General features: G+C 38.2%; 1 protein-coding gene across 8 annotated transcripts in view; it reads left to right on the top strand.

The window, feature by feature from the left end:
• Positions 1–25,881, top strand: part of DMD (dystrophin) — a 2,485,149-nt gene that overhangs the window by 2,110,621 nt on the left and 348,647 nt on the right. For all 8 annotated transcript variants that reach the window (XM_082378022.1, XM_082378021.1, XM_082378025.1 and 5 more), the window contains one exon: positions 6,005–6,151. In XM_082378022.1, coding sequence (XP_082234148.1) covers positions 6,005–6,151 — 147 coding nt within the window. The remainder of the gene's footprint in view (positions 1–6,004; positions 6,152–25,881) is intronic.

The raw sequence follows: 25,881 nt of genomic DNA, 5'->3' as shown, positions 1-25,881 counted from the left end.
GCCAGATTCCTCTACTCGGCCGGCACACTCATCACACAGCAACTCTGAGTGCTGGCTGATAAGGACTCATAGTTGCACCCTTTTCCAGAAAACCTTCCTCAGCCGAAAGGAAGGCCCCTTGCCTGGGACCTCATACCACCCCTTCTCCTCTAAGACTGCCAGGGGGAAGCTAGCGGCCAATAACCGATGGACATTGGAATAGAAAAGGACAAACCTCTTTGTCTTAAGGTGGGACATTTTATGGTATAATTTGTGCGCCAGAGCTTCCTATGGGGCCAGGTTGATGCTGTTTTCCACCTGAGACCACATCCTTACTTAGCTTTTCTGCCCTGACCTCCTGCTTCTCTCACTCCTCTTCTCTTAAAAGCACTCAGACTCTGCTTCCCGAAGGCAGTCGGTATCTGAGACAAAAGCTGAACCTACATCCTGGGCACTGTACCAGGTGGGAAGCCAACCAGAGTAAAGAGTCAAGAATAGGAGATAACAGTGGAAGTCTCCAAGCCTGATGCATTTCATGGAAAGCCTTGCCTACATCTCCTCTTGTGTTTCTTTGTTATTGGTCCAACCACATTTGAGTAGCTCATTCCCCCCAGCTATTTAAGAGGCTCCAGGAGGGCTTTGAGCTTCTGGGCAAAGCAGGATATGGTCCTTGACTCTTTTGGTTCCAGTGGTGGCCATTCACTCCCATCCAGAAATGCAGAAGCTGCAGAACATAGCTGGGCTGTACCTCGGCCCAATTCTGGGTAACTGAGTTCTGTGACGCCTTCCCTGAGCCACATGTAGAAGCCTCAGTACCAGAACCAAAGACCTGGATTTGCAGGACATGATTTCCATTTCCTCCCCCTCAGCTCCTAACCCAGCATGAAGCGTCCTGGGACTTCTCCTAACACTTACTCTTTTTAGGCTATTTTTTTCGGGCCTTTGGTTCACAGTTTTGTTCAGCAAGGTTTCATTGTAGAGACAAATGCGGTTAGCCCCTACTTCGTTTCTTAGATAGTATTTGTAACGTAAATTTCTCTGCCCAGTGTATATAGCCCTAGAATGACATTTCATTGTCAGATCAGACTAATTTTGAATTCCTAGTAAGTGAGATAGGACCTCTATGAAGTAGTAGGTTAAGATTTCAGGAACAGTGTTTGATATCGTTAAGAAGGGAAGAGTTTCAGATTCTCAGGAGCACCATTAATATATAAATAAAGTGGTGTATATATATCAGATATATATACATATAACTGTGATATATATATCACATCACACAATTTATAAATAAACTCCTAAATGGCAGAGCTAATTCAAGCATCCCAGAGTCTCCTCTCCTTCTTGCTTGCTTGTACAGCTAATCTTGCTATGGACTTTCTTGGTTTGTCCTGAACCTCCACCGTTGACCCCTCTACTTTCTCTCCATCTACAAGCCTCATCTTGCTTCACTTCCCTCTGAATCCAGTTTAGCTGTGTTTTGCAATCACATTCTAGCTAAAATTTAAACTCTCTTGTCCCTAGGTATTTGTGCCACAACCATCTGACAAAATCCCAAACTTGGTTCAACTGTTTTCTCCATGCTTGCATGGAACACTGTTGGAGAAAGAGAAGACTGGGGAGATTGGTTCTGCTAAAAAATTGTGGTCTCCAGCCTCAAATGAGCCCTCAACACTGTTTGGCAACCTCGCTACGTTTCTTTGGTCGCCTCCCTCTCACAGTCTCTCTCACAACTAATTCAAATGTTCCCACTTCCCCTTAATTCATGTTTTCATTCAATGAATATTCATTGCACGCTGATTATATGCCAGGTCTGTTGCTTCCTACTTCACGAAGGCCCCCAAAGTCAAAGGGCCTCAACTTACTTTTTCCAATGCTCCAAATTGACCTTCTGTGCCTTGCAGAATAGTCCTTAACTATCAAGTCAAAATTGCTCCCTCAGAAATAATGTTCCCTTGTTAATAGACAATTCCTTCCTTTTGTTGCAAAGTGGTTGATGGCTGAGCTTCTGAATCTATATTTGAACAAATCTTTACATAAAGATCGAAGCAAAGTTCTGACAAGCAATTAAACATCATAAAAAAGAAAAACCTGACATATTAGACTTATTATCATTCTAAATCAGTACTTTTATATTTATAATCAGACAGCATTTAATGAAGTGAAAATTCTGCCTGCATGAAACTAGTCATAATAAAATTAGACTTGGTTTGCTCTTTCATGGTGAACATATTCCAGATGTTTAAGTGATTCAAAGAAAACCCAGAGTATAATGGCTCGCTTGAATGTTTTCTCACTTATTGCTTCCAAACTAGAATAAAATCTAATGACATTCTGGTAGTATTTAAATAGCACATCATATTGTTCAGAGCGAGCCATACTTTTAGACATTTTATGTTTAGTGTTTAATAATTTAAATGTAAATGTCTATGTGCATTAACAACTAAATTAGCAGTATTAGAAGTGCTAATATTTGAAATACAGTCAAACGTAATGTTACATCCACTTAAATGAGACGGTACCTGTATTCACTCTTCGCATAGTATGTCCTGTGACTCAGTGTTTAGGGGACCGTGCTTCTTGTTATGTACACTTTTAGGCATTGACAGCTTACAGCAGTGAGCCGTCCTCAGGTGGTATGGAGCTGCCACCAGAACCTAGGTCAGATGTCAAAGTGAAGACTGACTTAAACACTCTCCTGCCTCCTTTTTCTCTTCCTCTTTTCCACCATCAGCTATCTCCTTTCCTCCATTCTCATGTGCTTAGTGCCCTCCCAATGACTTCTAGCCGGCTAAAGTTCTTCTTTCTGCTCAGGCCCATCACAATTATCGCCCCAAAGTGAACCTCTGCACCAAATTCTCTCTTTAGCAACTGACCTCCCCCTAATCAAAACTTCCGTTTATCTTAACAGAGACTTAGGCATTCAGATTAAACAGAACATATGGCTTTTCTCCCTTAATAATAACAGTAGTAGCAGTAGCAGTGGTAGTAAAATCATAGTAGTCAAAATTTAAAATAGATGCTCTCTATTCCAACTCAGTTAGGACCTAGAGTTTAACAGTTAATTGAAAAAGTCAGTTAAATTAGAGAATCATAAAAAATATGTCTTAAACATTTTATTCTATGTTAAAATAGTCACTAATATCTTAATGTTGTGTGAAGGTTTTCTCTTTGAGTGTAAATTCTCTGATTAGAGCTCTCCATAAATCACACTGATAACACAGACGTGTTGATTTCCAGTTCAGGTTTCCTTAATGCAGACAGAGCCCACTGGGAAACATGGGAAGCATTCTCAATACAGAACCTTTCTAAAATTTTCAGGTTGTTTTCCTAATCTTTTACAGTTGTCTTGTCCACACCCAATTCAGTAATACTTCTTTTTCTTTTTCTTTGAAAGCAATTTTCCAGAATATTTAACCTTATTTTTATAGAAATAATAACTTATTTTCTTCTTAGACTTATATTTCTTTGGTTTAGGAAATCTTTCATTAAATTATGTAATTGCAGTACTAATTGGCAAAAGCAGGTTTGAGAACGTACACACATTGACAAGTCAACTAATGAGAGCTGAACGCCATGCATACTGACAGGTATCTCTAACATCTTATTTAGAGGTTGTTAGAGGCACCAGTCAGTATGTTTCCCAGACAAATGAAGACCCTGGCTAATCTGATGAGTCTTAAGTGGAGATCAGTTAAGGGAACTTCTACTGTAATTGGTAGATACAAGCCAAAAAAAAAAAAAAAAAAAAAAAAAGCAGAAGCCACAAAATCCCATGACAGAGTGTGTGTGTGGGCTGGGGTGGGGGCTAGTGGGGAGGAGGGAGGGAGGGGAAAGGAGACTGAGTGTTGTGATTAATCATGAATGCTGGAACTTATTTCTTAATCTCCTTCATCCTCCAAAACATTCATGCAAGATTAAAAATCTGTGTCCAGGCCTTTGGGGAAGAAAGTGAAAATCAAAATACTCTAATAAGAGACCCTTGAACCATGTGCATTATGTAATCCAAGGGGAGCTGAAATCTAGATATGACTTAACTGACATGGATACTGAACTCGACAGCCGAGAGCCTCACTAGTGAAGGCAGTGACTAGTGTACAGGGTTAGTCTGCGCTATTGTCAGATTCTGCCTGCCTGGCTAATCCTGCCATCTCTGCGATGGTTCCTACTTCCGGTTCCCGCTCATGTGATATCTACTTGTGGCTACTAGAAACGCATGTTATTACCCAGAAGACAATGGCTCCGTTTTTGGAATCGTTGTTCTTGTCCAGGTTTCCCCAAATGGCATTTAAGAAATCTGTGTTCTAACCTTTCTATTATGCAAAACAGAGTGATTATGGATCATTTCCTTTTAGAGATACGAATTCACGTTTATGGAGTTTAACTGCCTCTCTCCATGGGCACGTACTATGATTCTTTTAATCCATGTATTTATTTATAAGGAAATGGAATAATATTTACTATCAATTCCTATAAAAACTTTCTTAGTTTCAGAATGATTCCTATGACATTCCACTGACATGAAATCGAATAAAGATAAAAACATCTGATATGATTTTTTCGCATCTGTGTGCTCAGTCAGAACGGTTTCTTTTGTTTTTCTTTGTTTATTTTTTTGATATATAATTCACATACCGTAAAATCCGTCCTTTTAAAGTGTATAATTCAGTGGTGTATAGTATAGTCACAGAGCTGTGACACCATCACTGCTGTCTAATTCCAGAATATTTTTATCACTCCCAGAAGGAAACCCATGATTCTTTAATATTTTTAATGACCACTTTTTAAAAAACTGTAAGTTCAACAGAGTGATTGCCACAATGTCCTGTATTATCTAAGAACTGTATAAGAGTCTTATACGCCATACGATACCACATTTTAGTGATGAGATATTCAGTTTGATCTGAGAGGATAATGCCATTCTTATTTAGAATGTACATACTGGTTCCTGTCATTTGGAGTCAGAAGGAACTGGAAGGTTATAGATGAAGTCAGTGTAAACAATGGTTTTATCAACAAAGTGAACCACAAAAATAACACCTGCCCAGATCAAGCAAGTCAAAACAGCACGTATAGCCAAGTAAGTGATGCTGTCCTTGTGCACAGACATTGCATGACACAAGCTGTTCTCCGAAGTGAGGGAATTCGTCCCTTAGAAATTGCTCATTGGAACACTGGGACATCATGCATCACGTTAAAGATCCATAAACGTCATCTCAATAGGGTAGATATGATGCATGGTAATATCCTCCCCGTATCTGCGTAGGGTTCTTCCGCTCAACAGATTGTCATGATGCATTGCATCACAGAATCCTGCTGCAGTGCTTCAGAGACAGCTGAGGAGCCCCATGGGAGCCTTCTTCAGTCATTACTACAAGGACTAAAATACCAGGAGACCTGGAAGTCATTCTTAGGATCTGACGAAATACCCTAATCTCTAAATGAATTGATTTATTATGTAGTTGGTACAAAGTAGGAATGTAATATTTTATGATTGAGTACATCTTTTACTGTTAAAAAAGAAAGCATCCATTTTTGGTTGTGAGATGAGTAGAATTTAGAGTCTAGCAGTATTGTATTTTTCCTGTTACTTTGCCAATCCAGAATTTCTTTGGAAAAGTAATGTAATTGTTAAGAATATGCACTTTGGAGGCAGACAAACCTGAGTATGTAACCCCGGTTCCTCAAGTTGGACCCATGGGGCCTTGGGCAAGGTTTAACCTCTGCAATTTTGTTTTCTCATGTATAAAATGAGAATTCTCCAACGACCAACCTCATAGTGTTTTTGTGTAGGAATAAAATCAGATTATGTTTGGACAGAGCTCATCACAGGATTAGGCACCTACGAAGTGCTCAATAGATATTAGTTATCCACCCATTAACAAATGTTCATTGTCATAATACCACTATAACAGAGCAAATGTTGCTGACACCTCCAACAAAATACGATACTTTGTAGTTCCCATGTGCCTGTTTTTTTGCTTTAAATGTTCTTATCTTCCATTTTGCCCTTGACTATGTCACACAGGCACTTCGAGGAGAAATTGCACCTCTCAAAGAGAATGTAAGCCATGTCAATGACCTTGCTCGCCAGCTCACCACGTTGGGCATTCAGCTGTCACCATATAACCTCAGCACTCTGGAAGACCTGAACACCAGATGGAAGCTTCTGCAGGTAGGCATATTATAAGCATTGCGGTTCCTTCTGTCAGTAAGAGAATATACAGATAAAGCTTGTTTGTAAGGAACAATAAAATAATTTCTTCATGTGATACTCATGATAATATTTTGTGAGTGTAGGATATTTTGTATTATTTAATAATTCCCTATATGTATGTTTTCAAGCCTATTAATATTCATTTTTTAATGGCTTAGAGTTAGACTTTACTATATCTTGCAATAAACATGGAAGATAACGCTGAATCATGCTGGAAGAACTAAATTACTGGCATGCAATTACTTTGTACTATCATTGCTTGGATTCTTAAAACATCTTTCCTTTTGGAATCCTAATTTAAATAAGAGTCAATGGTAAGACACATTCTAAATCTTTTAAAGAAAGATCATCCTATCACAAACCCACACAACGAAGTTTTTCATAGGTTTGCATAGTAAATAAAGGGAATGTAGGTGTGCTCAAGGTCACACTTACTGGCTGTGGGACCTCTGGCAAGTTATTTAACTTATCTGTGCCTCAGTGTTTCATCTGAAGAAAATGGGGATGTTAAATGTTTCTAAAACATTTGTCTATTATCAGGACGAGTAAGTCAAAATACATGGGAAATGCTTAGTAAAGTACTAGCCACATTCACTGTGTGAATTCTAGTTCTTGGTGTTATTGCAGTTATAATTGTTATTATTATAGCATACAGGTTTTGGAATCAGACTTACTTGAAGTCACTTGACCTCTTTGTCCATTTCCTCGTCTCCAGCAGGCTTGCTGTAATATTAAAGGAACTAATTCAGGTAGAGTTATTGGTACAGTACCTGGCTCACAGTAAGAACTCAGAAAATGTAATGGTGGAATAGGTGTGTCTATATGTTCCATGCGTGAAGGCCACCATTATACCCCCAAACCTTAAAACTGGTTTGACCATAGAATTAAGGAATTGTTTCTCTCTTTTTCTGGTTTCATAAGTTGCACAGAGTATGCTTCTGGGGACAGAGAGGAAAGAGGAAACTGGGTTTAAAAATATTTGTTTTCCAGATTCAGCTACTTATAATATGTTTACATTTTACTTCCAGTCTGTTTTAAATTGCAGATATCATTTTTAAGTTTTGTAATTGCAGATATTATCTTGCATTTTGTAATTTTCCCTTAATATTTTTTTATATACATTTAGTTATTTTTGGCTGCATTGGGTCTTTGTTGCTGCGCTCGGGCTTTCTCTAGTTGTGGTGAGCTGGGGCTACTCTTTGCTGTGGTGCGCAGGCTTCTCATTGCAGTGGCTTCTCTTGTTGTGGAGCATGGGCTCTAGGCGCGCAGGCTTCAGTAGTTGTGGCACGTGGGCTCAGTAGTTGTGGCTCGCGGGCTCTAGAGCACAGGCTCAGTGGTTGTGGCGCACGGGCTTAGTTGCTCCGCGGCATGTGGGATCTTCCCGGACCAGGGCTTGAACCCATGTCCCCTGCGTTGGCAGGCGGATTCTCAACCACTGCGCCACCAGGGAACTCCCTCCCTTAATATTATAAAATGGGCTTTTTGTACATTACAATACTCTTTAAGTAAACATTATTATAATGGGTACATATTGAGATGAATATATTATAATTTATATTTGTATACTAAAATAAAAACACAAATATTTGTTTCCAGTGTTTCAGTAAGAAAAAAAATGATAAACCAGATTACTTTTCCTATTGGCAGTCCATTTAGGGGTGTGACTGAAAGTCCTGTTAAAGAATTGCTAGATCTTTAATAAAAACAAGTTCCAAACTCAAGACCTCTTGAGATCTCATATAATTTAATTTTTGTTGTGATGGATAGTCTTGAAATACATGTATGATAGATGGTTATAAGTGGCATTGACTAAAGCAAGACAATATATTTAAGAGATTGCATGCATTTCTGTGTGTATTTTCTCCATAGTGGTTAAGTACTATTAAAATCTTATCAGTTCCATCCTTAGTATGTTTCTCATTTTAAACATAAATAATGAAAGTAATAAATGTCCAAGGAAAACCAAAGGACACATTCATTCCATTCAAGCACTCTTGAACTATTATCTTAAAATTTCTTTTAGTGAGCTGAATGCCACATTTGCTTTCAGAATGTGATATAAATCTGTGACAATGGCATGTAAATTTACAAATGAGATAAAAATATTATGATAGGAAAAGTTAAAAAAAATCAATGCTAAGTGATCATCAGAGTTGCACTGTTATTTAAATATAAAGTATGAGAAAATATTAATAGCTTAATTTGTATCCATTCTTTAAAATGAATAAGGACTTGGTTATAAATATAGGGAAGTACATAAAAGAAGATAGTGTGATGTCGTGCAAAGAGTGTAGGAGTGAATAGTAGAATACCTAACTTCTAGCTGAAGCTCAGCTATTATTTGACCATGTTATCTTGGGAAAGCCATTTGACGTCTCCCAGCTTCTATTTCCTCGTTTGTAAAACGAGATAAAGCATTTCGTCTTAGGTCACAGCCAGTTCAATCCTATGATTGTGTATGTGGATATCTGGGGGAGATACACATACGACAAAATTTAGTTTAGAATCAATGGAGTTGCTTCCTCTTCATAATACAAACGTGACTTGTTGGGATTATGTTCCTCCTTCTATCAGTATAGTTCTAACTTTTCAACCCCTCATCCCCAACACACATATAACACAGCCTTCTCATATTAAATAATTCAGTTTGCGGCATATGCTCTTATTGTGGCAAATTTCACACGTCGCTATTTTTGAACGTGACCTTAAGAATAGGCTTAAAAAGTGTTTTTAGCAGAAAGCTGAGAAATACAAGGTTTGGGGTTGCACATAACTGAGTCAAGTTGATTCCATTTTTTCCTTTGACCAGCATTCTAACCACTCTGCTATATTATAAATGTGAGTCCTTGTTCAGAAAGTGAACAAAGCAAGAAGTGAGGCTCATATCAAACAACTTTATCCCCATTACTGGAAGAGCAACTCACACATCCTGTTGAGAACCTTCTACATTTAGAAGAATGTATGTGAGACTAAAGCATTACCCAGCTTCTGTGGAGGGGAGTGTGAGCCCACCATTATTATGACATCATATTTCTATGAAAATAAAGAACTCATTCACTTACAGTGCTATGTCAGTTAACTAAAATCATGACAAAAGTGTGAGTTCATCTTTGCTTCTGTGTCTGATAAGACAAAGAAAAACCAAGAATGGAGACTTGGGGTAGTGGGAAGGCAGATATAAACCTAAGAAAAAGAGTCTTACATTTGAGCAAATAGTGTAACAGAAGAAGTAGAGTGACATACTACCAGGCTATGTCTACTTGATATCAGAATATACAGGGTTTAGTTACATGATCCATTACTTTTTCCTTAAGAAAGGCATGCTGGTTTTTTAGCTGTGTGTAATATCTCTCAAAATGATAGGAACACATAAACCACATAGATATGGACATCAATAGCAGTGTAAGACCCAGTCACAGAGTATCTGTACATAGAAATAGAATGTATGGAGAGTTCTGGATTTATATTGAATCCACGAATAGAAGTATAGAGACATTGATTTGGCCATTTGAAACTCTCTGTGGGAATAAAATCCTATTTTCTCCCTCAGAGTAGACACGTTGGTGTGGATGTTTCTGTGAGACCATCGGACAATGTGTTTTTGACAAAGGAAACCATCATTCCTTGTAGTTACAAAGAGTTTTCATGTACATTACCTCACTTAATCCTCAAAACATTATGATTATGTATTATGATTACATAGTATCACTGTTCCCTTGTACAAGTAAGGAAACTGAGACTTACAGAGACGATAAGTGACACAATGACAGTCACACAGCTTTTAGGTGTCGGTCACGATCTGAATCAGTTGTGAACTGCAACTCCCTACCCTTTTTGTTGCCTCTTCTCACAGTCCTATTAAGTTTGGGCTTAACAGAGTCATACTTTAAAGCCATTTTGGGCAACACAATACTTCACTTTTTTTTCATGCTTCACTTCTTTTTTAAACAATTCTCAGGGATATCAACTTTGAAAGCTTCCTTTACAAACCAGTGGATTAATGAGCCCAGTTCACTGTACCCCTTAAAATCACACCTGTCGTTTCAAATATAAAATTATACAGCATTATATTCCTCATTGTCTTTATAACTCAGCAATTGTACTAAAATCAACCAAAAGTGATTTTAATGAATTAGCTCTCAAAGTGGAACCAATGTTAATACCTGATCCAGTAGAAATGGGTATTGAAACCAAATGGGAAGAAAAACTGATGATAAACCTTTCTAATTTTGAAGCATTGCACACACTTTTAGTGCCATAGTTGTGCTCTTTAGTCACCAAACACAAGTCCTATAGGGAAGTACTACTAGGGAATGTGCTACCCATTTCTCTGCATCATGAGTAAACCCATGAATAGCAACAGAAGCTGCAAATACACTTTAATATAAAATGTAAATGCTTCGTTGACTGTAGGATGTATGAAATGTAATCACTTGAGAAGTAGTAAATATGAAGACATTTCCATGCATGACATTCTTTAAATATGTTTAAGGACAGCATCATGAATTATGCGTTTTTAAAGGTTTCCTAAGATTCTTCCAAGGTCATGCGGGCAGTTATATACTCCATCGTCACATCTCTGTGGTAACTTTCTGTCACAGGGATGTAGATCCTCATCTTCTATATACTCCATTCCTTCTTTCATTCTTTCCTTCTTTCATTCAGTCGGCACTGATTAAGCATCTACTATGTAGCAAGCAGACATTATAATTGTCCTATCTGGTCCAAGGACACAGTGACCAAAACTCCCTTCACTGCTTACGCCATCTTAAGCAAAGTTTGTTTGTTTGTTTGTTTGTTTGTTTTTATAAATTTATTTATTTATTTTTGGCTGCGTTGAGTCTTCGTTGCTGCGCGCAGGCTTTCTCTAGTTGTGGCGAGTGGGGGCTACTCTTCGTTGCAGTGCACAGGCTTCTCATTGCGGTGGCTTCTCTTGTTGCAGAGCACGGGCTCTAGGCGCGTAGGCTTCAGTAGTTGTGGCGCACAGGCTCAATAGTTGTGGCTTACGGGCTCTAGAGCACAGGCTCAGTAGTTGTAGTGCCCTGGCTTAGTTGCTGCGCGGCATGTGGGATCTTCCCAGACCAAGGCTCAAACCCATGTCCCCTGCGTTGGCGGGCGGATTCTTAACCACTGCGCCACCAGGGAAGCCCTTAAGCAAAGTTTTATAGATGAATTTTCTTTCATTACTTCCATAATGGCCCAGCCTCCCTCCCTTTCTCCATCTTATAAACAAATATATATATCTATGTGTGTATATATATGTGTGTGTGTGTATATATATATGAGCTATTGAGACACTAATACTATAAAAGTAGTACCTTTTCAGATCTCTGGTTTACAAATTCTTCAATAATTTCTGACTGGGAGTTTGGTCTATGTAATAAGATTAGCAAGATTCGTGGAAGGACATGGAATCATATTTAGCTGGCCAACAGAAATATTTGCGTGGCTTCATTTTTTTTAAAAAAACTAAACAAGATTTTTAATTGAAAAAAATTAAAAGTTCCAACGGAGAAGTTTCTGTTCTTTACTTGGGTGAGATAGGTTTTTGAAGCAGGCTTCTAGCTATCTATCAGTTGGCCAAAAAGTTCGTTCGGGTTTTCGTAACATTGTACAGAACAACCCAAGCGAACTTTTTGGCCAACCCAATATGTATGTATGTTTGTCCTTATCATCATTGAGTACATGATTTGATCCTTTAAATGTGTTGATGGATTTTGAACATTTTCCTTATGTTCTTTTTTTTTTTTTTTAAGGATCTTAGGCTAATCATTTTACGTTGTGGTTTATGGGGTCCCTTCTAGGCAGGAAGTGTAGGTGATCTGGGCAGTCTGCTCCTACAAGTAATGTGGACCCATCACCAACTGAGGGCGAGGAGAGGACAGCCAACTTTCTTCACCTCCGTTTTGCTGAGGGTTGGTTCTGCCAATGTCTCCTTAGCATGCCCTTCCTTGACTTTTTCTTTAATAAGGCCAAAAATGATTCTGCTTGTGGTTAGATCACAGAACTCAGAAGACTATAAGTCTGTGGCCATTCTCAGAGGAAATGTTTTCCTGCATCAGTGGTTCTCAAATGTTAGTGAACCTCAGAATCACTTGGAAGACTTATTAAAACACAGATCACTGTATGATCACACTGTGTGTGGGCCCCACTTGCAGAGTTTCTGATTCAGTAGGTCTGGGATGGGGCCTGAGATTCTGCATTTCTAACAAGCTCCCAAGTGAGGCCGCTGCTGGTCCAGGGCCCACACTCTGAGAACCATTATTCTGCATTAAACACTTGCTGTGTACAGCTGGGTTTAAAAGGTTAAAAGGTTAAAAGTTATATATATGACTTCTGCAAGACACTTTGAGAACTTTAGAGTTAGACTGCGGAAAATAAGCATAATGTCATGCAGAAAATTCTGTATCAGAGGAGTGTTACTGTGCTACAAGAAGGTGGAGACCCAAGCACTTGTCTTTGAGGCAGAAAGAAGAGGGTGAAGGGAACTTTTAGTAGATTCCTAGTAACACCATATGAATTTATAACTATAAATCCAAAATGTAAATATGGATAAATATAATAAACATAATGTAAATATGAATTTATAGTTACTATATTTCAAGACACATGATCTAGATGTAGATACTGAGCCCTTGAATGTAGCCAGTCCAAATTGAAGTGTGTTGTAAGTGTAATATACACATCAGGTTTCAAAGACTTAGTACCAAAAAAAAAGGAATGTAAACCATCTCATTAATATTTTTGTATTGATTATATGTTGAGGTGATAATATTTTGATGTATTTGGTTAAGTAAAATATATCATTATAATTAATCTCACCCATTTCTCTTTTTTTGATTATTTGAAGTTAGACATTTCTCTTGAAAATGAACCAAGTGAGCCTGTAGCTTCAAGTAAAACAACCGACAGTGTTTCTTTTTTACTTTTTCAATATGTCTACTAGAAAATTTAAAATAGCGTATGCAGCTCTCCTTATATTTCTGTTGGATAGTACTGGTCTAGAAGGTAAATCTCAAAACCTAGCATGGATAAGAGTCACCTGCAGAGCTTGTTAAAATACCCCCCAAGACTCAGTAGGTATTGGCTGAAGTCTGTGATTCTGCATTTCTGTCAAGCTCCCAGGAGATGCTGTTGATCGTTCCCAAACTGTGGGTCACAGAGTTTTACGGAGAGGTGTAGAAATATATTTTTGCATGAAGCATTGTCTGTAGCTAGAATACAAAATTGTCCTGCCCATATACCAGTATTTTTCATAAATAAGTAACTGCAGCTGTGGTTACTAAACTCATACAGATTTTTATCGGTCGGTCACTTTTTCACAATTAACAGATACTAAGTAATACTTTTATTATGTGGGGATCCTCTAAGTCTTGGAAAGTTAATATGGGATCCACAGGCTTGAAAAGACTGAAAGCCACTATCCAAAAATATTGTAGGAAAAATTATTCGAACACATTCTCAACTGTAGGTAGCTCTTGTAAAAAGATTTCAACTATAACATCGAGTTTGATGTGCCCTTTGGCAGGAGTTTTTTAAAGTTGAAGGTAAAGGAAATGAAAAGAACAAAGGAAAGAAGAATGTGTTTGTTTTAGAAAAGGTTGGGTCACAGAAGGATTTGTTGACATTAGGAATAGAATGACCCATGAAAAAAGGGACAATTGAGTTCTAGGAAAACATCTTTTCAGTAAAGAGAGAACAATCATTTATGCTGAACCTCATCTCTGTTTAAAAAACAAAACAAAACAGAAGTAAACAAGTCCCTTTAAAGATTTAAAGGAATGTGTACATCTAAATGTCCAGGCTAGTTACAGCCCTTAGAACACACTTAGGTTAAAGTGCACTGTCAAGCTTATGGACGTTTTCCTCAGTCATTGTGGTTTACAATGTTTTTACAGCTAATTGTACTTTATTCAAGAGGAATGATACTGAAGTTGCCCAGGTACCCTTGAAAGTAACGTAGATCAGATGTTCCAGAGTCCAACCTCCTCACCTCAAAGAAGAAGAATCTAGTTTTCAAGGGCATACTTTATTATTATTTTTTTAAAGGCATCAGGATGTGTGGGATTACAGGGAGAAAAACGAATGATGTAGGGAGTGTGACCAAAAAAAATTTATGAGGTACAAAATGAGAGTGAAGCCAGTAGGAGTCAAAGATATGTTTATGAGTTAGAATGAAAGGCATATTAATTTTTCTTAGAGATTTTATAAAGTGAACCAAAATCATTATGAAGTATGAGTTTGGTTACCTGAATGCTTGATCTTTCTGTACTACTTTCTTTCTGATTTGTTTTCATCGGGAACACTTTTTGCTAGTTCTGAAGCCAGCTACTGTGGCAATACATATAATAGTTTTATTATTGTTTTTAAACATGTAATGTGTTCCTGTTAAATGTGTTTAAACAGCAGTTTTATGTATGTATGTATTTCTTTTAGCCTCTTGATCTCTCTAATTTCTTTTCAGAAATACGCATATAATTATGAGTACTTAAAATTGCCTTAATGCCCCTTTTCCTTCTCCCTTAGTGTGCAACTGACATTTGCCCTTTCCTCAGAATTCTCACTGCTTTATTCTTTATTCTTCTAAGTGTCCTTCTCCCTCCAGCCTGACCTCCCTCCTTCACTGCAGCCTGACCCCGCCCCACCCATTCTTCTGCATTTGTTTGCCCTGGTGGTTTGCTTCTTTGCTTTTCCCACTCTCCCGCTGCGTGTGAAACACTCCGCCAGCAGCTGCTCACATTTCCCAGGCTACGTCATGCACAACATTCAAAGAGCTGCTGTTCTCACATTTCCACCAGAAAGACTCCACCTCTTCTCCTTCCCTCCGCATTCCTCTAGAAATAACCCGCTTTCAGACCAAATGAAAAGCTGGATGTTAAAGCCAACTCTGTGAGTAGGACTGGAAACCAGCTTATGAAATTCACAAATGCTATTTTTAAAGGTCAGTACCACAAAGGGAATCTTAAGTTACTGTAGGTTGTCTTAATATTTCTTTATTCTTACAAATTCTATAATGTCCTTAAAATAATGATCATTATGATATAAGTTCTCCCTTCAGTTAATATATTCATTCATTTCAGAGGTAGAGCTGTGGTTGGAAAATATGATAAATTAAGAAAGTATTAGAAATACAGGGTTTTTTTATACAGGGCCATACTTTTTGGGCCAATGAAGTCGCACAAGATAAATTCGAGAAGAATTGTTTTTAGTGAGTATTATGCACTGCTGAAATTAATAACGAGCACTTATCTAGCATTTACTGCCTGCCATTCACTATTCTAAGCATGTTTACGTGTACTGTATTCATGCTTTTAAGCCTCACAGTCACCCTTTGAGGTAGATATTATTTTTATCCTCGTTTTACAGATGAGGAGAATGAGAAACTAAAAGGTTAGATGGCTGGCCTGAGGTCACACAGCTGGTAAATGAGAGCCAGGGTTTGAACCCAGGCAGCCTGGCTGTGGAGTCTGTCAGAACGACTGACTATACAGTACCAGTTCTTTGCTATAAAGTTAGATACACATGACAGTATGTCCTCTTCGTTTACAGTTCAAACCTTTAAGCAAAAAGTATAACTTTCTCCTTACATTTACTCATGTGTCAGGGATCACCTGCATTAAGAGTTTAGGAAATGCAGATTTAAAGTAGGATGAGTATATGAATCTCAGACCACACTCTCAGGAATAGCCTGTTTAGAACCGAGTCTGAATCATTCACAGATTCAAAAGGAGAATCTCATCTGTAGAACCAGGAGGAATTAATCATCAAAATCTTCCTGAAGTGTGCAGAAATACTCCTTCATTCAGTCAATATTTTCCATTTAATAAAAATTTTTCTGGTCCCTACCCTCTGCCAGACTCTGTGCTATATAGTAGGGATGCAGTCATGGAAACACTAAGCACTCTCTGCCCTAATGGGGGTTATAGTTTCTTGGGAAGACAGACAGTTTAAAAATTCCCATATAATAACTACAAATTGTGGTAAGTGTTATGAGAGAAGATGCAGAGAAAGTGGCCTTCCAACTGAAACCTAAAGGATGAAGACAGGTTAGCTAAGTGACTTTTCTATTCATCTGTAGCTTTTATTCTAAATAAAAGCCTGAAGCTTGGGACTAACAAACAGAGTAGTAAAATTCCAGTATGTAAATTTAATAACTAGAAATCATTTGAAGTAGTGGACTGCAGAGTTAATATATAATTAAGTCACATCAAAAGGGAATTTCCTATCATTCTCTATCACAGACAGCATCCTGTTTGCTTGCTTCGTGGCACTTAACGAAAATCTATAGCTATCTGTTTGTTTATTAAAAGTTTATCTGCACCACTTTGAATGTCAGCTCCGTGAAGGCAGCAGGGGCCCTAACTACCATATCTACTGATACTTGGCAGTATCTTTTACATAGTAGGCATTCAGTAAATAGTTCTTGAATCGCTGAAAGCATGAAATTAAGCAGAAATGTTGTTGAAAACTAAAATAAGTGGGAAACTATACCACAGGGGGTATATTAGGAAACAAAACTATTATTTCTGAAGAAACAGTATTCATGTCTAGATCTGTGGATGTATAAAGTTTACCAATGCTTAAATAATTTTCAAAAATTCCAAAAAGAAAAATAATTGATCAAAAATTAAATGTGCATCCTTTACTCTGTGGTGAACATGGTTTACTCATATCTTAGACCCTTATCAACAATTAATGATCTGTCTGCTCTGATGACATGGAATATACTTAATATTACCTTTGGAGGAATATGAGATAAAATAGCTTTTCTTCCTCTCCCCGCTTTATTTTAATTTAGGTATAATTTTTTTAGGTATAATTGACATATAATTATACTCATTTCAAGTGTATGACACAATGATTTGATATTTGTATCTATTGTGAAATGATCACCACAATTTGTCTAGTTAACATTCATCACCATACCTAGTTACAAAATCTTTTTTCTTGTGATGAGAACTTCTAAAATAAACTCTTTTAGCATCTTCCAAATATGCAATACAGTATTTTTTTGTGTGTGTGTGCAAAAATGTTCATGGAAGCCTTATTCACAATAGCCTCAAACCGGAAACAACCCAATCCATGAATAGGTGAGTGAATAAACCTATTTGGTATATTCATATAATCCATTACTACTAGGTGATGGAAGGAATTAAAAAGAGCAAACTATGAATGTGTGTAACAACATGGATGAATACCAAAAACGTGTTGTGCAAATAAGCTGGACCCCAAAAAATAGATACTCTATGGTACCATTTACAAGAAGTTCTAGAACAGGCAAAACTAATCTATGGTGAAATAAATCAGAATGGTAGTTGTCCCTGGAAGGTACAAGGAAAGACGACCAGGAATGGGCATGAGAGAACTTTCTGGGATGATGGAAATATTCTATATCTTGATAGGAGTTACAAGGTTACATATTTTCCGTAACCCATCAAACTGTACAATAAAACTTGTGCATTTCACTGTATGTAAACCATACCCCAATAAGAATGTTTTTTTAAAGACTCACATAATACCTAAGTGTATAGAATAAACCTTGAAAGTTTTTCTTAGCCTGACCATCTACCTGCACCCCGCTTTCCCTTGTCAAACACACACACTCCCCACTCAGTTTGGCCTGTTATCCTTCCAGGCTTGTTAATGCATTTACATGCCTACGTAACATACCCCGTCCCTCCCCGCCACACACATTTTCTTCTTACCTACACAGCATCAGAGCATAGACGTTGTTCTATGCAGAATTGTCTCTGAGAGAGCACATCTGACTGTCATTACCTCCCTGCCTCTTAAAGCTTTCTAATGGCTTTCCCTTGCCTTAGGACAAAGTTCGACCCCCTAACCCTGCTTATAAGTCCCGGGGAGGTCCAGGCCCTTCCTCCCTGGCCAGTCTCACACCCCCAGCTTCCTTGTCCATTAGAGACTTCTTCCTGCCTGTGCTCCCTCGGCCTGAAACATTTCCACCATCCTCCTGCTTTTGATCTGGCTCTTTTTTTTTTTTTTTAAACTGTATCTTTTTCTTTCCCTCCTAGAGATTCTTTTTTTTTTTAAACTGAAGTATAGTTGACTTACAATGTTGCATTAGTTACAAGTGCACAGCAAAGTAATTCAGTTATACATACATATATATCTATTCTTTTTCAGATTCTTTTCCGTTACAATATGGCTCTTAGGCTCTTAATACACATTCTTTTGGTCACTTCTTTTTTTTGTTTTTGTTTTTTTTGCAGTAACCTTTTTTTTTAACATCTTTGTTGGAGTATAATTGCTTTACAAGGGTGTGTCAGTTTCTGCTTTATAACAGTGAATCAGTTATACATATACATATGTTCCCATATCTCTTCCCTCTTGCATCTCCCTCCCTCCCGCCCTCCCTATCCCACCCCTCTAGGTGGTCACAAAGCACCGAGCTGATCTCCCTGTGCTATGCGGCTGCTTCCCACTAGCTATCCATTTTACATTTGGTAGTGTATATATGTCCATGCCACTCTCTCACTTTGTCCCAGCTTACCCTTCCCACTCCCCGTATCCTCAAGTCCATTCTCTAGTAGGTTGCAGTACAGTATTATTAACTGTCGTCGTCATGCTGTACATTACATCCCTGTAAAGTTATTTATTTTACAACTGAAAGTTTGTACCTTTTGATGCCCTTCACCCATTTCACCCACCCACCTCCACCTGTGGAAACCACCCATCTTTTCTCTGTATCTATGAGTTCATTTTTTTGTTTTGTTTTATTTGTTTTAGATTCCACATATCAGTGAGATAACACAGCATTCGTCTTTCTGAGTTATTTCACTTACACGTAATGCCCTCAAGGTCCATCCGTGTTGTCACAAATGCCAAGATTTCATTGTACATTTTCTTTATCCACTCATCTGTCAGTGGACACTTAGGTTGTCTCCATGTCTTGGCTATTATAAATAACACTGCAATGAATTTGTAGAAAATGTGGATGAACTTTCATTTTCTAGTTTGATATAAATAGGATATACAGTATACGCTCTTTTTTGGTCTCATTTCTTTCAGTCACCATACATATCTTGAGATTCATCCATGTTGTTACGTGAATCAATAGTTTATCCCTGTTTGTTGCTGACTAGTATTCCATTATATGAAAATACTCCAGTTTATTTATTCATTCACCTTTTAGTGGACTTTTGGGTTGTTTCCAGTTTGGGGCTATTACAAATAAAGCTGCTATGAACATTCATGTACAAGTCTTTAAATGGACTTATGTTTTTATTTCTCTTGAGTAAATGCCTAGGAGAGGGACAGCTAGATTATATGGTAGGTGTGTGTTTAACCTGTTAACACAAAGCAGCTGTGCCATTTTACATTCCCACCAGCAATGGATGAGAGTTACAGTTCTTTCATATTCTCTCTAAATTTTGATATGGTCAATCTTTTATATTTTAGCCATTTCAATAGATACGTAGTAGTATCTCACTGTGGTTTTAATTTGCATTTCCCTAATGTCTAATGATGTAACTTCCAGCTTTCTTGTTATGAGTGCTGGCATGGTGTAACTTTTTTTCATTTGTTTGCTTTTTGCCTATTTGTATCTTTATATTTAATGTGCATTTCTTCTAGGCAGCGTATAATTGGATTTTGCTTTCTTTTAATCCAATCTGACAATCTCTTTTAATGGGGAATATTTAAACCGTTTATATTTAATGTGATTATTGACATAGTTAGGTGTAAACCTATCATCAAGCTACTTATTGTTGCTTCATCCCATTGGTTCTTTGCTTGTTCCTCTTTTTCTGTCTTTGTTCCTCTTTTTCTGTCTTTGTTTAGATTAATTGGAATTAATGAATCCATTATCTCCTATGTTGACATATTAGCTATAACTGTTTTATTGTTTTAGTGGTTGCTTTAGGGTTTACAGTATACATCTTTAACTTATCACAGTGTATCTTTGAGTGGAATTAGACCACTTCACATATGATATAAGAAACTTTCTATAATATATTTCTATTTATCCCTTTCCAAAGTGTGTGCTACTGTTTGATCCTTTGGGGTCTTTTAAGATTAAGTGGGATTAGGTCAACACTCAGTCTAGGGCTAATTATTCCCCACTACTGAGGCAAGACCATTCTCTGTACTCTACCCAATGCCCTCTGAATCTTGAGGGCTCCAGTATGATTGGTAGGAAATAGGCATTGCTCCCTGCCATATATGAGTGCTGGATGGTGTTATTTCTAATCCTTCCTGGTGATTTTTCCCCAGCCCCCCACAGTTTCCTCACACATGTGCTAATCAGTACTTAGCTAAATACTTGAGGGAGACCCTCTGTAGATCTCTAGGGTTCTCTCTCTGTGCAGCTCTTTCCTCTCTGGGCTTCTGTCCTATGAATTCTAGCTATCCTAGGCTTCTCAGAGTCTCAGTTCGATCCCTTCAACTCAGGAAGTCTGCCAGGATCCTCCTGGGTTCTTCTTCCCCATGCTGTGGTCTGGAAACTCTCAAAGTAGTAATCTGGGACTACCCTAGGGCTCACCTCATTATGTTTTCCGTCTCTCAGGGGTCACTGTGCTTCCTTGTCTGATATCCATTGTCTTACAATCCATTGTTACATGTATTTTGTCCATGTTTTGGTTATTTCAAGACAGAGGTTAAATTTGGTCCTTATTACTCCATCTTGTTCGGAAGCAGGGGTCCTAAAATAGCTTTTGAAGTACTGGGTTTTTTGCCTTGATTTGGAGATCATACGCAAAGAATGTTGGAGGGAAACACGTAATTAGTTGATGATGGGCAATCCTCCAGACACAGAGATGCTATTAGGCACTTACCAACATTGCACATACTTTGTTTTTCTTTCACAATAGCAGTGATTGCCTTGCACTGTTTCCATCATACTTTGCCTAGTTGTATTTAGGGCCTTGCTTTTGCAATCAAGTTGGCTAAGCCTCAAGCCTTAGTCTATATCTAAAGAATCTGGCCAGGGCCTAAAGCCAAAGCACAAGGTGCTCCAAGCATTAATTGGCCAATAGTACAGCTGCTAAATCTACTTTTAAAAGAGCTGAATATGTCAGTGTGTTTCATTGCTTTAAAAATATCCACTTTGAATTACTGAATATTTTAATATTCTTTATACTTCAGCAATCATTCTTTAAAAGCTTCTGTTTAATTATTTTTAATACTATATCATTTAATGACCAATGTACTACCATGCATGTCTTATTTGAGGAAAGATGGCCTGTTTAAGTTGTTACTACTCATCAGTTCAGAGGATTTTAGTTCTGGAAGTCCAGAAATCCAACCCTTGATTTTACAGACATCACATGATATGTCATAGTTCACCCAGCTAGTTAATAATGGAACCAGAACCAAAAACATGTTCTATATTCTTCTCACATCGTTTCATTTTATTCCTAAAAACACATCCTTCAGTTTAAATATTCTATATTCTAAAACGTTTTTAAAAGGAATTACTTATCCAAATCCCACCAGTCTTGCAAGGTCCATGTGAAACAATGCGATAAAGACTGTGAAAGTGCTTCAGAAACTATTAAATACTATAAAAATGTAAGTTTTATTATTAGAACTGCAGTTCATTTCTGTGAAGCCTTTCTAAACTTTTTCACTTTTCTGAACTTGATTATGCAGTATCTTTTCTAATACATTTGTTCTTCCTCTATAAGAATTTAATCCTTTCTGCCCTGCTGCGTTGTAAAAAGAGGGACTCTTCTTTTCTAGAATCTACTGATATTTTATACTATTACACATCTAGTGGGTTCCCATTAAACACATGTCGAATAAAATTGAACCGAACTTCTTTCTAGATGTGTGGGCGAAAAAACTATTCTGATCCTTAAAAAGAAAAGGTACTTTCAAAGATTAGTTATGGTAACACTTGCTCTTTTATATTTGCAATAAAATTGTTTTAATTTGTCTTACATTCAACTGATGCAGCATGTCTGCATCTCCTTGTTAAAACTGAACAGATTTCCAGGTTAATGTAATATTGATAATGTCTAACAACAGCTGCCTATACTAGCAAGAAAAAGAAGGTATGAGAGCACAGTCGTGAACTTCAGATTTTTCCCTCTGCTTTTGGCGTGCCTTTCCTCTGAATTATAGCTTACATTTCTTTATTATCTCAGTTTGACTTAGTCTTTCTAAATATGCACTTCTGTTTCCATCAGTAAATATTTACTGAATTGCCTCTTAATGTACTTTCTTTTTGTAACATAGAAAACTCACATTTGGGTGGATCACTCTATACATGGCACTTAGGAAATATAAAAAGATTTTGAATTGCTTCAAACAAGTCAGGACCCCCAGTTCTCAGGCATAGTTTTCTCTTCAGACACTTAAACTTTAGGGGCAATAAAGTTATCCACGGAGCTAGAGCTATGGTGCTACACTTGGGAATTCTAACGTTAGCCTCTTTGCATTAAGTCCATTATCCATCATGTATCTCAGTATATTTCTGTGCAATACATAGAATTTTCCTTTCAGAGTTACCTTTCCTCTTCCTGAATGTTACCTGCTGCCTGTCTGCTGAGTGTACTCTTAAACCCTCTTCTTCTCCATGGGTAGTGGCCCCTTTCCTGCTGGGCAAATTAGATACTGATCCTGGTCACTGCAGCTTCCTTTCCAGCCTTTTCTGCTCCTATAGCAAGCATGAGAGTTCTCTGTTGGTAGTTAGGATCTATCCCTAGGAAGGTGGGACAAGTTGTCCTCAGTTAGGCCCCAAAGGAGTATTGTTTAATCTCCAGGGTGTGGTGGAGACACTATTATTTCCATTTCCCCAAACCTACTCCCTCTATTCTATACACGTACACCCTTCTCCCTTGCTGGCAGAGACCTGGCTTCTTCAGGATCTACCCTCCTCCAGATGACCATGCTCACACAGGAAGGCCTCAGCCCCAGGGAATGAATAATGACAGTACTGAGCTATTTCATGGTGATCTGCTGCTCCCCATCTCCTGGCCAAGCATCAGACATGGGCATTTAATGCAATCTCTGGCAATAAGATACAAAGGGAAGTCTGCTAGCGGAGCATCTGAGAAAGGTTCTCCTCACCCAGGGAACTAAATGGATGTTCTTTTTCTTTTGGCTGCTGTGCCTACTTCTTCCCTGTACCTGGAATGCTCTTCCCCCAGATATCTAAGTGAGTAACTCTGTCACTTTCTTCCAGTCTTGCTCAAATCTCAGCTTCTTAAAGAAACCTCCTTGAAAATTAACTACCCTATTTAAGCAGCAACCTGCCCTACGTCCCCCTTCCCAGTCATCTCAATTCAATCCCCCTTACCCTGTCATGGTAGTTCTTCTACAAAGATGTCCCCCCACCACCACCACCATGAACCATGCCTCCAGTATACCTTGTATAGTCCCCTCCCACACTGAATCTGGGCTGGCCTTGTATTACAAATCAAAGGCACAAGTGACATGGCAAGATCCAAGCCTAGATCAGAAGAAGGCTTGCAGCTTCTATCTTGGTCACTTGGAATACTCACTCTGGGGGAACTGAGCTGCTATAAAAGAAGTCTGACTACCATAAAGTCACTGTGCTGTGAGGAGCTCTAAGCTAGCCACAGGGAGAAGCTACATGAAAAGACAGAAATGCTTGGCCAGCCCCCAGCCGTTGGAGCCATCCCATGTGAGGCGCCAGATGTGAGCAAAAAAACTGCCTGGGACATCCATCTCAGTCGAGCCTTCAGATGACTCCTGTTCCAGCTGCCATCTGACTGCAAACACATGAAAGACCCCAAACAAAAAACACCCAGCTGAGCAGATAGTGATAAATGTTTGTTTAAAGCCACTAAGTTCTAGGGTGGTATGGTTCTCAGCAATAGGAATAGCTGGCCTGTTTTTCTTCTTCCCATAACATTCATAATATACTGCAGAATTAACATATTTAGTATGCTTTTTTTAATTGTCTGTCTCCCACCATGAGAAAGCAAGCTTCAAGAAGCCAGGGATCTTGTCTGTTTTGTTTGCTACTGTATCCAAGGCACCTAAGAACCGTTCTTAGCATGGTAAATATTTGCTGTATGAACGAATGAATGAATGAATGAACCAGAACTCGAGTAGCTTTTCGTGAGTGTGTGGTGAGTTCACCTAAGGATGGCAGAGTGGAAAGATGGGAAGAACCTGAGTCCTAATAATGCCATTGTGCTTCTGAGTTACCCAGTCCTCTGCTCTTGCCTCTGCACTCCTATTCAAGCCATTTTGTGCTAGGTTTTCTATTACCTGCAGCAGAAAGCATTCCATCCGGCACATGGTCTTTCAGATCATCCTAATTTGCAGCCATAGGACTCAGACATGACTGAACCAGAGGATGAATCCAAGTGGCACACACCATGACATTCTCAAAACATGACACTCCTACTGAGTGAAGTACCTAGTTTATAATATATTCTTTCCTTAGTCCTTCTCCCAAGAGACCTCCTGGTCTCCCTGCAACAGATATCTGGAGAGCCACCAATATGACTATAATACACTTCTGGATATGTAACTCCAGAACTGATTACAACTTTAGCTTTCTCTCAGTTCCCATAAGTCCCCATCCCATGAATTTGCCACACTTACCTGAATTTCTCAGGCAAGCTGGGACCAATGCCACTCAAGCTGGAACCTCCACCACATAGCAAAAACCAAACATTATTCATTGCCTCTTACTTGCAATGAATTATATAAAACCTGAAAAATAAACAAGTAAATTAAGTCACTATTTGGTTAATGCTTGTATCCAAAAATCAGTTTTACGTGAAATTCAGTTCAGTATTTTTTAAGTGACTACATTATGCTGGACAGACTCTTTGGCAGTAGGCACAAAGATGTTCATGACACATGCCCCCTTCAAGAATGATGAACTACAAACAGTACCATAAGGGCTCTGCTAGAGATTTGAGGTGAAAAGAAGTGATATTAACATGGAGACAGTTAGCTATTAATTTTGCCCCAGGGATGATATTTGAGCTTAGACTTGAACAATGAGTAGGGTTTCAAAAGGTAGAGAAAAAAATGTAAGACTTTTCTAGGAAGACAGGACAGCATAAGCAAAGGTTTAGAGGTTCAGGGAAATCTGAAATAACCTAAGGTTGTTAGAGTCTGGAATGAATGAGGTGTGGGATGTATAGGTAGGGAAGTGTAGCAGAGGCGAAACAAGTAAAATCGAAGTAAATGAAGTGTATGTAATTAGGAGAAAGGAGACATCATTAAACATTTTCTTCAAACCTCCTTTTGACTTTTCACATTTGTCACTCATAAGGAAACTCTGTTACACTAACATGATTTTTACCTTTTTTAGCTTATTTGGCCCAGGTAAACAAGGGACAAAGTTTTTAATGCAAAATATTCGTTCAACCTGAAAGAACATTGATGATTCCAGACCATTTAATGTTAAATATTTTAGAGTTCTAGATTATTTCTTTTTGGTTGAGCAGAATTTGTTTTCAGACTTTGAAAGTATATGTTTAGTTTGTAACAGACTAATTGCTCCTGCTTTCAACCCAGTCTCCTGGGCATCAGCAGGTTCAAGTTCAGCAGGTAGGAATCTGGCCTCTGAGAATGTAGTCTAAGAGTTAAGGAATGCATGATTACTCCTGTAATTACTTGAGAGGGGTTCTGAAATCCTGGTGGGGTTGATGGGGCCACCAGATAGCAGGGGTCAAAAATGTATAAGAGGTTAGGAATTCAGACGGGAGCTGCGGTGGGGAGTCAGAGTGAACAGGTTC

The sequence above is a fragment of the Balaenoptera borealis genome, assembly GCF_965194805.1.
Source record: "Balaenoptera borealis genome assembly, chromosome: X".
In the NCBI taxonomy this organism is placed as follows: domain Eukaryota; kingdom Metazoa; phylum Chordata; class Mammalia; order Artiodactyla; family Balaenopteridae; genus Balaenoptera; species Balaenoptera borealis.
The sequence above is the reverse complement of the archived record's forward strand: the minus strand, read 5'-3'. Positions and strand labels throughout refer to the sequence as shown.